The following is a 12928-nucleotide window of genomic DNA, read 5'->3' as shown; positions in this document are numbered from 1 at the left end:
TTCATATTCCTAATATCATATCATATTTCATATTGCTAATTTCATATTCTTAATATGAAATTATTCAAGATTGGCTCCTATAACCTCAAGCTTTGGTGAGCTTCATTTGACTGTAGCCGAATGTTTTGGGTGACACTCTCTTAGTTCACTTCTTTCTACAGTCTATGAGTCTGACAAAGCCTCATACAGAGCAGAGCCTACAGTTAGCATCACACCCTCAGGGAATGTTGATGACATCAGCTGCAGAGTATCAATAGAAGCTCAAAGTGCATGTGACAGGTTTTCATGTTTTTTTAATCATGACTTTGTTTGCTGCTTAATTCAAAAATAAAACAATTGTAAAAACTGACCTTGACAAAGTAGTTGTATCCATATACAGTTTGTTTCTTGTAGGATATGGCTTTGAAAGTCTCATATTTCTCTCCTCTCTGCGCCTCCACTTCACTCTTCACCTGAACAACAGCACAAGATTCACTCCCACTCAAACACTTAAAGGTGCTTCATGGAACTTTTCTAGTTTTTTAACTTAAGTTAATGCTTTTGCTGTTTCATTGGAAACAGTTTGCAGTGATCCAAAGTTATTCCTCACTTACCTTCTGCATTCAGAGCACCCTAATTATTCACCATGATGAGTTTATACGAGGTTGCCTCTCCACAGATCTGACCTGATGTGTCACGAGAAAAGTACCACAGTGTAGCTTTAAGTTCATGATACTTACAGAGTCACACAGGGCCTGCACCTCTGGGTCTGCAGGTTGGGACTTTCCGATGCCTCCAGGCATGAGCTCAGGCTCAGGATATTCAGGCATCATCCTTTCCCGTCGTTCGGGTAAGTAACATACAACTGGTTGGTGGTGTATAAATCTCACACCTAACTGCTCCAGGTCAGAGATCTGGTCGTCTGTGGACTCCTGAACACTTTGGAGGACTGGCCCACTGTTGGTGTGAGGCAGCCCCACAACACAAACCAGCTCCAGATGTTTGTTCTCCCCAACGTGGACCTAAAGAAGCAGAAGATTCAAGGAGGATCAGAGAGTGTCACCGTTATTCAGTCCCAAAGATGTGACTGTTGTCATTTGAGAGGACTTTAAATCAGGAGATAAACTTGGCAAGATTGTGGAGCCACGTCCAAACAAATAATGTCAACTCTATATAGGAGCTTAAAGTCTAATCATGACTTTGTTTGCTGGGGTAGTACCTGTGGTAATTACACATGAGGGTGATAGTTCGAATCTTTACGATTCTTATTGCCAAAACATCATCTGAATATTGTCTTTGGGTTAATAAAAAATAAAACAATTGTAGGAACTGACCTTGACAGTGTAGTTGGTTCCAGCTACAACTTGTGTCCTGTAGGATATGGCTTCAAAAGTCTCATATTTCTCTCCTCTCTTCTCCTCCACATCTCTCTTCACCTGAACAACAGCACATGATTCACTCATAATACAGAAGGTCGTTTTTTACACCACTTACTTACTGTCTCCATGGATAAGTTAGTTTGCCTGAAATGTTCCACGGTATTGCATTAAACACTATCTCTTTTTTATTAAAAGTCTCATAGAACATTATTTTCTGATTTATGTTATAATAATATTTCCTCATGAAAACATCCTCAGAGTTGTGTTTTCTTTAATTTACACATGTTTAACACAAATCAAGACATATTTGTGTGAATTTTTCTCTCAAACAGAAAACTCTGTTCCACCTTGTGATGCCTCTGATAATACAGGAAGTGCTCCACTGTGTTTTCCACAACTTCACTAGAATCATTTGGATGATTTCAGTCGTGGAATTGTCGATCTCTACTGAACTAAAAGTAAAAGGAGCTGTTCACTTGAAAACTACTACTTCATGACATCACAAGGTGGAACAGAGCATTTTGAGCTTTGGAGATGTAGACGATGAGGTAACATTATAACATGTGTAAAAACTCAAGAATCCATTTTCTGTAATACAGGACCTTTTTATAGGCCCCTCTCCACAGATCTGACCTGGTGCTTTTCTGTTTAGAAGAGTTCAATTCTTGCCTCACTACAGACACATTGTATAAGCAGCTCTTGAGGTCAAAATAATTCCACTGTGTACTGTCTGCATCCCATTATAAAAGTGTTTTATTGTCAGAGAATCAGGAAGTGTGCTGTTATATTACTAGTCCTTCAGCCATTACTTACTTGAGGAGTAACTTTGGACCAGTTTGTAGAGTGTTTGTCCACTGACCCAAAAGTTGGCAGTTTGAATCCTGCTCTCAACGTAAAACATCACTGGCTGAGCCTCAGTGTCTATGTACACTGGTGTATGAATGTGTGAGTGTTTTTTTTATGTAAAGATCTATGAGTGCTTTGAAGGAGGAAAAGTGATGTATACAAATGTGACGTTTACCAACTGGTTTTGTTTTGGTTTTGAGGACAATCCGGTACAGCGCCCTTAATGCCATACTGGAGAACTTTCCAGTCAAGCAGTGTAAGCAGAAGGTGTGAGGGGCGTGCTCTCAATAGATAAGTTCCACAGTGTGGCTTTCAGTGTGTGATACTTACAGAGTTACAGATGGCCTGCACCTCTGGGTTTGCAGGTTGGGACTCTCCGATGCCTCCGACGATGAACTCCTGTGGACGAACAGGCTCCAAGGGAGTCTGAACCCCGCGGAGGACGGGCCTACTGTTGGGGGAAGGCTCTACATGTAACCAGAGCTCCAGATGTTTGTTGCCATCAACATGGACCTAAAGAAGCAGAAGATTCAAGGAAGAACAAAAAGTGGTGACATTATTCACAATTGTTAAAAATAAATTGAAGACATGAAATCAATAGTGTGAAAAAGTGTGATGTCACTTCCGGGTCCATCAGCTGATTGACAATTAATTACAGTTTCCCCTTTTTTTAACAACAGCACATCTCATGCTAAAACCAGATATCAGTTGTTTAAAGTTAAAGAGGCTATAAGCATGGATCTATGGTTATAACTGTGACAGAAAGAGTACGAGGGAGGCTGAGGTAAGAAGCTAGACTAAACTAGTGTTAGTGGTGACTGTCAGTTAGTGAGATATACACACTGGTAATCCTATTATGATAGATTATTACTGCATCATTTACATATTTGAGAGAATTTGTGGTTGAACATGCGTTTTTGAAAGGTAACTGTCTCTGGTTTGAGGAATAAAGAACAAAACTAAAGCTAGAAATCTGCTGTGAAGTTTCTGTTTGGACCTGGACACTTAACAACTCTATAGCCCCATGGCCTCAGTCTGAAATAATGACATCATCACATCTAAAATATGAATGACACCTATTGATACCTTACGGTGACATCACACTGGGGGTGTTCTACATGTATCCCTAATGGGGGAATGTTTAGCAGTTACCATGGTGACACAATGCACACATTAGCAAACACTGCCAAAAAAAGTTTTAAGATCGTCTGAAAACTCCTGTGATCAATACAAGCGTTCATGGTCCTGTTTAGAAATTAGTTTGTTTTGTTTTTTTACGCCATTTTCCATCCATCCATTTTTTTCTGCTTATCTGGGGCCGAGTTGCAGGAGCAACAGTTTAAGCAGAAACTCTCAGACTTCCTTCACCTCAGACACTTTGTCAAGCTCCTCCCGGGGGACCCCGAGGTGTTCCCAGGCCAGTCCAGAGACATAGTCCCTCAAGCATGTCCTGGGTCTTCCCTGGAGCCTCCTCCCGGTGGGAGGATTCCAGGAGGCATCCGGAACAGGTGCCCGAGCCACCTCAGCTGCTCCTCTCGATGTGGAGGAGCAGCGGCTCTACTCCAAGCTCCATCCGTGTGACTGAGCTCCTCACCCTATCTCTAAGGGAGCGCCCAGTCACCCTGTGGAGGAAACTAATTTTGACTGTTTGTATCGGCGATCTCGTCCTTTTGGTCATTACCAAGAGCTCATGACCAGAGGTGAGGGGAGGAATGTAGACTGATATTAAATCGAGAGCTTTGCCTTTTGGCTCAGCTCCCTCTTCACCACAACAGTCAGATACAGCGATTGCATCACTGCCGGCGCTGCACCGATCCACCTGTCAATCTCATGCTCCATTTTCCCCTGTGGGGCAATGAGCCCACACCAGCCTGCCGTCACTCCCCGTGGGCATGCAAGAGAAATGGCTCTGTGATCTGGTTGTCGAGGCCCCCGCCTTCGACTGTCACCCAGATCTCTTTGCAAGGGCCCCTTCTGGTTCCTCCTACGGGTAGTGGGTCCATGGGAGGAGGCCCCACATCATTCCCTCTGGCTGTGCCCGGCTGTGACCTTTTGGGGAAGATCCGGCCACCAGACACCCACCCCAGGACTGGCTCTAGAGTGGGGCCCCGGTGAGGCCACTCCTGGCCTTGTTCTTTTACTTGTCAAAAGGGTTTCTGAACCATCCCCTGGGACCTGTTTGCCTTGGGTGACCCTACCAGGTGCATGAAGCCCCCCACAACATAGCTCCCAGGATCCCTCCACCACGTTAATGTGGCCGTTCAAGAAGGTGCCATTTTGTAATTCCATATTCTTAATATGGAATTTGGCTCCAGATTTTCCCCTATAACTACAAGCCTTGGTGACCTTCATTTGACTGGCGCTGAATGTTTTGGGTCACATCACACTCCCTTAGTTCACTTTTTTCTACAGTCTATGAGTCTAACAAAGCCTCATAAAGAGCAGAGCCTACAGTTGGCATCACACCCTCAGGGAATGCTGACAACATCAGTGCATATGACAGGTTTTCACGTTTTTTGAATCATGATTTTGTTTGCTAAAGCAATTGTAGGAACTGACCGTGACATAGTAGTTGAATCCATATACAGCTTGTTTCTTGTAGGAAATGACTTCGAAAATCTCATACTTCTCTCTTCTCTTCGCCTCCACTTCACTCTTCACCTGAACAACAGCACAAGATTCACTCCCACTCAAACACTTAAAGGTGCTTCATGGAACTTTTCTACTTTTTTTTCTTAAGTTAATGCTTTTTGCTGTTTACACAGTTTGCAGTGATCCAAAGTTATTCCTCACTTACCTTCTGCATTCAGAGCACCCTAATTATTCACCATGATGAGTTTATACGAGGTTGCCTCTCCACAGATCTAACCTGATGTGTCACCAGAAAAGTTCCACACTGTAGCATTAAGTTCATGATACTTACAGAGTCACACAGGGCCTGCACCTCTGGGTCTGCAGGTTGGGACTCTCCGACGGACAAAAATCTACTCTCCTCTCTGTAGCACATGACTGGCTCTGGAAGTATAAGTCTCACAGGTTCCTGCCCCAAGTCAGAGATCTGGTCGTCTGTTGGACTCATGAACACTTTGGAGGACAGGTCCACTGTTGGTGTGAGGCAGCCCCACAAACACAACCAGCTCCAGATGTTTGTTCTCCCCAATGTGGACCTAAAGAAGCAGAAGATTCAAGAGGATCAGAGAGTGTCACCGTTATTCAGCCCCAAAGACGTGACTCTTGTCATTTGAGAGGACTTTAAATCAGGAGATTAACATGACAAGATTGTGGAACCACGTCCAAACAAATAATGACAAGGTTCAACATTTGTGGATCATAATTTGGAATATTTATTCTAATGTGAGTGAATCTCCCATAGAGTCATATAGAGCTGTTAAGAGATGATGTCACTTCCGAGTCCAACAAGAAACTTCACAGCTGATTTCTATCTTTGTTTTTGTTCCTTATTCATTGAACAATGACCTTTGAACTGTATCAAATATGTAAATGATGTAGTAATAATCTGTCGTAACATGGGATGACCAGTGTGTATATATCTCACTAACTGTCAGTCACTGCTTATGCTGGTTAAACCTACTCTAGCTTCGTAGCTCAACCTCCCTCATAAACTTAAGTCACAGTTATAATCCACGGAACTACAACAGGAACTGGATAAGACATTCCTCTCCATCCCAGAGTGACAGACTAGTGGCCACTCCAGCTTCCAAAGACACAATGCATTGTTTTGTAATGTAATGTTAAAACATGAATGTTTTCACATTTTTAAATGGTCAAAGTGCCTAAAAGTTTGCTTTGTAAAATTTAGCCTAACTCCTCTCTGATTGGTCAGAGCTGGTCACACGGTGCATGTTTCTGACATCACACAGGTGGGAGGAGCTAGTCTGTGTTGAGGAAATAATGCAAAAGAAAAAAATATTTGAGGGGATTTTACACCAATGAGCACAGATCACTGAAAACAGCTCAACACTTCAACTCATCTTCCAATTCTTATTAAACTTTCATGTTATAACCGTAGATCTGTGCTTATAAACTTGTTGGCTTCAAACAACTGAAATATGTTTTTAACGTGACACGTGCTGTCGCTTAAAAAAGAGAGGAAATTGTAAACATCATTGTTTTCAATCAACTGATGAACCAGGAAGTGACATGACACTGAACAATATAGATGAACTTTATAGCTGAACTTTAAGCTCTATAGGAGCTTAAGATTCTTATTGTCAAAATATCATCAGAATATTGTCTTTGGGTTAATAAAAAATAAAACAATTGTAAGAACTGACCTTGACAGTGTAGTTGGTTCCAGCTACAACTTGTGTCCTGTAGGATATGGCTTCAAAAGTCTCATATTTCTCTCCTCTCTTCTCCTCCACATCTCTCTTCACCTGAACAACAGCACAAGATTCACTCATAATACAGAAGGTCATTTTTTATGACACTTACTTGTCTCCATGGATAAGTTAGTTTGCCTGAAATGTTCCACAGTATTGCATTAAACATCTATCTATCTTGTATTTATTAAAAGTCCCATTGTACACTATGTTCTGATTTATGTTATAATAATATTTCCTCGTGAAAACATCCTCAGAGTTTTTTTTGTTTGTTTTTAATTTACACATGTTTAACACAAATCAGACATATTTGTGTGAATTTTTCTCTCAAACAGAAAAACTCTGTTCCACCTTGTGATGCCTCTGATAATACAGGAAGTGCTCCACTGTGTTTTCCACAACTTCACTAGAATCATTTGGATGATTTCAGTCGTGGAATTGTCGATCTCTACTGAACTAAAAGTAAAAGGAGCTGTTCACTTGAAAACTACTACTTCATGACATCACAAGGTGGAACAGAGCATTTTGAGCTTTGGAGATGTAGACGATGAGGTAACATTATAACATGTGTAAAAACTCAAGAATCCATTTTCTGTAATACAGGACCTTTTTATAGGCCCCTCTCCACAGATCTGACCTGGTGCTTTTCTGTTTAGAAGAGTTCAATTCTTGCCTCACTACAGACACATTGTATAAGCAACTCTTGAGGTCAAAATAATTCCACTGTGTACTGTCTGCATCCCATTATAAAGTGTTTTATTGTCAGAGAATCAGGAAGTGTGCTGTTATATTACTAGTCCTTCAGCCATTACTTACTTGAGGAGTAACTTTGGACCAGTTTGTAGAGTGTTTGTCCACTGACCCAAAAGTTGGCAGTTTGAATCCTGCTCTCAACGTAAAACATCACTGGCTGAGCCTCAGTGTCTATGTACACTGGTGTATGAATGTGTGAGTGTTTTTTTTTATGTAAAGATCTATGAGTGCTTTGAAGGAGGAAAAGTGATGTATACAAATGTGACGTTTACCAACTGGTTTTGTTTTGGTTTTGAGGACAATCAGGTACAGCGCCCTTAATGCCATACTGGAGAACTTTCCAGTCAAGCAGTGTAAGCAGAAGGTGTGGGGAGAGTGCCCTCAACAGAAAAATTCCACACTGTGTCTTTAAGTTCATGATACTTACAGAGTCACAAATGGCCTGCACCTCTGGATCTGCAGGTTGGGACTCTCCAATGCCTCCGACGATGAGCTCCTGTGGAGGAAAACGCTCTATGTCTCTGATTTCCTGCTGCAAGTCGGAGATCTGGTCATCTGTGAAATCCTTAACCCCACGGAGGTCGGGCCGACTGTTGGGGTCAGGCTCTACATACAAAAACAGCTCCAGATGTTTGTTGCCACCAACATGGACCTAAAGAAGCAGAAGATTCAACGAGGAACAAAAAGTGGTGACATTATTCACAGTTGAATTTGAAATCATCTATGGTTATAACTGTGACAGAAAGAGTACGAGGGAGGCTGAGGTAAGAAGCTAGACTAAACTAGTGTTAGTGGTGACTGTCAGTTAGATAAGACACTGGTAATTCTATTTATGATTGATTTTTACTACATCATTTATATATCTGATAAAATATGTAGTTGAACATGTGTTTTTGAAAGGTAATTGTATCTTGTGTGATGAATAAGGAACAATAAAAAAGCGAGAAAGTTTCTGGTTGGACTCAGAAGTGACACCAAATTCTAGAATATGAACGCACCTTATTGATACTTCACAGCAACATCACACTGGGGGTGGTCTACATGTATCTCTAATGGGGGAATGTTTAGGAGTCACCATGGTGACACAATGCACACATTAACAAACACAGCCAAAAAACATTTTTAAATCATCTGAAAACTCCTGTGATCAATACGAGCGTTCATGGTCCTGTTTAGGAGTTTTATTATTTATTTTTTTGCCATTTTGTAATTTCATATTCCTAATATGGAACTCGGCTCCAGATTCGCTCCTATGACTGCGAGCCTCAGTGAGCTTCATTTGACTGTAACCGAATGTTTTGTGTGACGTCACACTCTCTTAGTTCACTTCTTTCTACAGTCTGAGTCTGACGAAGCCTCATACAGAGCAGAGCCTACAGTTAGCATCACACCCTCAGGGAATGTTGACGACATCAGTGCATATGACAGGTTTTCATGTTTTTCTAATCATGACTTTGTTTGCTGCTTAAGTCAAAAATAAAACAACTGTAAAAAAGATGACTTTTTTAGGTATCTCCAGCTGAGGCATCATTTTAATGCAAATGTCAGACCCCAAAACCAAAAGAGCGATGCCTTGATTGGGCTTTTTTATAGACGTGTGTAAAGGAAAACTTACTAAAAAACATATCTCCTCCACATACCTTGTCCTACAGTCAAGAAAAACAAACTCTACCATATACATTGGTTAAATTATATGTGTTAAAAATTGACCCGTTTTAAGTTTAGTATGTAAAACTGCCATTTGCTTTTTTGTACCTGAGGCATCTAATCCTCAGCACAACTATTTTAACCAACAAAATAAATTTTCACCATTTTAGTAAATTGTAAAGGTCTGAAAAAAAAAAGTGACATCTGTGGTGTTACGGGTCAAAAATGACCCGGCAGAGATTAGTGGCTGTTTTATGCATCACTTACAACTGAGGCTGCTTGTGGATCAAATATGGCTCAGTGTGTCCCACAACACACACACATGCACGCACGCACGCACACACACACACACACACACACACGCACACACACACACACATACACACACACACACACACACACACACACAAAAAGGTCGTCTTCACCCACGTGAACTCTTCTCTTTCTTGAAGCACATTGATACATTTTGAGTCTAAAATAAACATTGTCATATATAAACAGAGTGAGATTATCAGCTGTATCTGTTGCAGCATCAGTCATGAGCAGGTTCACTGTTTATGAGCGCTGGATCAGATTTTTGGTCATGACAGTGATTCTGAAGACAGAGGGAAAGTGAAGCTGAGGAAGATGTTCTGAGGATGAGGATGAGGGCACAGACTGAATAAAAGAAGTGGACTAAGTGAGTGTGACACCCACAGCGTTTGGCGCCGCTCAAATGAAGCTCACGGTTACAGGAGCGAATTAGAGTCAGGTTATATGTTATGAATAGGATTTTTTGGACGGACAAAACAGCAAAAAAAAAAAAAAAAAATAGGATCATGTGTCGATTAATACGTATATTTTAGACCAATGACGAGTTCCAGCAGCAGGTACAGAGAGAAGGACGACAAGATCCTAACTAAGTCAATTGGAGCCAGAGTCAGAAGGAGCCGGAAGAGCCTCCTGGAGAACTTTCTATTTGGAACGCGGTGGCTACAGCGTTAGTTATGTCATTCATATATACGTCTGTGATGAGGATGACAGTATGACCCTGAACAAGAGCACACATGTGATGAGGAGAACCCAGATGTCACAAAGACTGAAAGAGACGTCTTCAAGTCAAGAAAAAGTGACAGTTCATGGTCACCAAGCCTCTTGACACCCAATATAATTATACTTATATAAATTAGATTTATATTATATGTATTATGTATAACTTATTATGATTATAGTATAATTATATAATATAATTACAATTTTATCACTATAGGAAATATAATTAGTGAATTTAAGCGTTTTTGTTAATCAAAACGAGTGGTATTTTTAAGATAAAAAGGTCTGTGTAGCCAAAAAAATAAAAATAAAATAAAATGTTTCCATGGACGAACACATACTAAGTTAGTTATGAGGGGAAAACAATATTGGATGATATCTAGTGTTTTAAGTATTTTAAGGCTGAGTTAAATCACGGGTCAAATTTGACCGGTAACACTAAAGACGCGTGTAGCTTTCTAACACAATACAAGAAATATATGTAAAACCATTTTAACAACCTCAAGCTCTGACTTATGGAGAGAGTTTATGTGGAAAAACACCGTGAGATACTTCATTACCCCTAGAATTAAAGAACCAAGACTAAGAATGCAGAACAAGGTAAATGTTGGAGAAATTGTGGACAATCATCAGTTGGACATTTTCATATATTCTGGCAATGTCCCAAGATCGCCCCCTATTGGACAGAAATTATTAAAACCATCAAGCTTATTACAGGATTGCAGCTAGAAGAAAGTTTTAACGTGTTTATTTGGGAAACTTACCACCCGGGCTGAAAAAAGATACTACAAGCAGCCAGCAAGAAAGTGATCACACGAAAATGGCTCCAGGACAAACCTCCTACTGTTTCAGAATGACTTATATAATCAACGTAATTCAGATTATGGAACGAACAACATTTTCTTTAAGACACTCCTCAGACAAAGGAGAACTATATTGGAAAATGTGGAAATCTTACAGTCAAAACAAAAACTTAATGTAAAAATGTTTTATACATCTTAGCAGATGTCACTAGCTATGTTATTTATATATATATATATTTTTTTTTTTGTTTCCTTTTTTGGTCGGTCTTTTGATTTATTTTTGTTTCACAATACTAATAATTTGTTTATGTAAATATGTGATATGTGATATACATAACTAAAATGACCTAATAAAACAAAGTTTAAAAAAATAAAACAATTGTAGAAACTGACCTTGACAAAGTAGTTGTATCCATATACAGTTTGTTGTCTTGTAGGATATGGCTCTTGAAAGTCTCATATTTCTCTCCTCTCTGCGCCTCCACTTCACTCTTCACCTAAACAACAGCACAAGATTCACTCCCACTCAAACACTTAAAGGTGTTTCATGGAACTTTACTAGTTTTTTTTTTTTTTACTTAAGTTAATGCTTTTGCTGTGCCTGATTTTCATTTGAAACAGTTTGCAGTGATCCAAAGTTATTCCTCACTTACCTTCTGCATTCAGAGCACCCTAATTATTCACCATGATGAGTTTATACGAGGTTGCCTCTCTACAGATCTGACCTGATGTGTCAACAGAAAAGTTCCACAGTGTAGCTTTAAGTTCATGATACTTACAGAGTCACACAGGGCCTGCACCTCTGGGTCTGCAGGTTGGGACTTTCCGATGCCTCCAGTCATGAGCTCAGGCTCAGGATATTCAGGCATCATTATTTCCTGTCTTGGGGGAAAGTAACATATGAACGGCTCTATAAATCCGCCTTCCTGCTCCAAGTCGTCTTTGGACTCATGAACACTTTGGAGGACTGGCCCACTGTTGGTGTGAGGCAGCCCCACAAACACAACCAGCTCCAGATGTTTGTTCTGCCCAATGTGGACCTAAAGAAGCAGAAGATTCAAGGAGGATCAGAGAGTGGCAGTTCAGCTCATCTTCCAATTCTTATTAAACTTTCATGTTATAACCATAGATCTGTGCTTATAAACTTGTTGGCTTTAAACAACTGCAATCTGTTTTTAACATGACACATGCTGTCGCTTAAAAAAGAGAGGAAATTGTAAACATCATTGTTTTCAACCAACTGATGAACCAGGAAGTGACATGACACTGAACAATATAGATGAACTTTATAGCTGAACTTTAAGCTCTATAGGAGCTTAAGATTCTTATTGTCAAAATATCATCAGAATATTGTCTTTGGGTTAATAAAAAATAAAACAATTGTAGGAACTGACCTTGACAGTGTAGTTGGTTCCAGCTACAACTTGTGTCCTGTAGGATATGGCTTCAAAAGTCTCATATTTCTCTCCTCTCTTCTCCTCCACATCTCTCTTCACCTGAACAACAGCACAAGATTCACTCATAATACAGAAGGTCATTTTTTATGACACTTACTTGTCTCCATGGATAAGTTAGTTTGCCTGAAATGTTCCACAGTATTGCATTAAACATCTATCTATCTTGTATTTATTAAAAGTCCCATTGTACACTATGTTCTGATTTATGTTATAATAATATTTCCTCGTGAAAACATCCTCAGAGTTTTTTTTGTTTGTTTTTAATTTACACATGTTTAACACAAATCAGACATATTTGTGTGAATTTTTCTCTCAAACAGAAAACTCTGTTCCACCTTGTGATGCCTCTGATAATACAGGAAGTGCTCCACTGTGTTTTCCACACTTCACTAGAATCATTTGGATGATTTCAGTCGTGGAATTGTCGATCTCTACTGAACTAAAAGTAAAAGGAGCTGTTCACTTGAAAACTACTACTTCATGACATCACAAGGTGGAACAGAGCATTTTGAGCTTTGGAGATGTAGACGATGAGGTAACATTATAACATGTGTAAAAACTCAAGAATCCATTTTCTGTAATACAGGACCTTTTTATAGGCCCTCTCCACAGATCTGACCTGGTGCTTTTCTGTTTAGAAGAGTTCAATTCTTGCCTCACTACAGACACATTGTATAAGCAGCTCTTGA

At 40.0% G+C, this 12928-nt stretch overlaps 3 protein-coding genes across 4 annotated transcripts in view; all 3 read right to left on the bottom strand.

Moving 5' to 3' along the window:
* LOC110159253 (uncharacterized) overlaps positions 1-938 on the bottom strand; it is a 21194-nt gene extending 20256 nt beyond the window's left edge. For both annotated transcript variants that reach the window (XM_055157153.1, XM_055157154.1), the window contains exons 1-2: positions 720-938; positions 351-452 (exon numbers count right to left, since the gene is read on the bottom strand). In XM_055157153.1, the coding sequence (XP_055013128.1) occupies positions 351-452; positions 720-812 (195 nt within the window). In that variant the 5' untranslated portion in view covers positions 813-938. The remainder of the gene's footprint in view (positions 1-350; positions 453-719) is intronic.
* LOC129410139 (uncharacterized) lies at positions 886-11394 on the bottom strand. Its single transcript, XM_055157583.1, has 11 exons — positions 11384-11394; positions 11176-11212; positions 7728-7952; positions 6500-6601; positions 5308-5371; positions 5128-5270; positions 4764-4865; positions 2535-2717; positions 1314-1415; positions 969-1001; positions 886-936 (listed from the first exon to the last, which is right to left on the bottom strand). Exons 1-11 carry the CDS (start codon positions 11392-11394, stop codon positions 886-888), a joined length of 1053 nt encoding a protein of 350 aa, XP_055013558.1.
* The window catches only part of LOC129410138 (uncharacterized), a gene marked incomplete at its 5' end in the record, with an annotated part of 2324 nt that continues 648 nt past the window's right edge, over positions 11253-12928 (bottom strand). The window contains 2 exons of the mRNA XM_055157581.1: positions 11253-11822; positions 12177-12278. Of these exons, the coding sequence (XP_055013556.1) occupies positions 11463-11822; positions 12177-12278 (462 nt within the window). The remainder of the gene's footprint in view (positions 11823-12176; positions 12279-12928) is intronic.

This window comes from Boleophthalmus pectinirostris, unplaced genomic scaffold, assembly GCF_026225935.1.
Source record: "Boleophthalmus pectinirostris isolate CB_2022bp ecotype Guang Dong unplaced genomic scaffold, ASM2622593v1 HiC_scaffold_21, whole genome shotgun sequence".
Taxonomy (NCBI): domain Eukaryota; kingdom Metazoa; phylum Chordata; class Actinopteri; order Gobiiformes; family Gobiidae; genus Boleophthalmus; species Boleophthalmus pectinirostris.
Note: the sequence above shows the minus strand (reverse complement) of the source record. Positions and strands in the feature narration are given on the sequence as shown.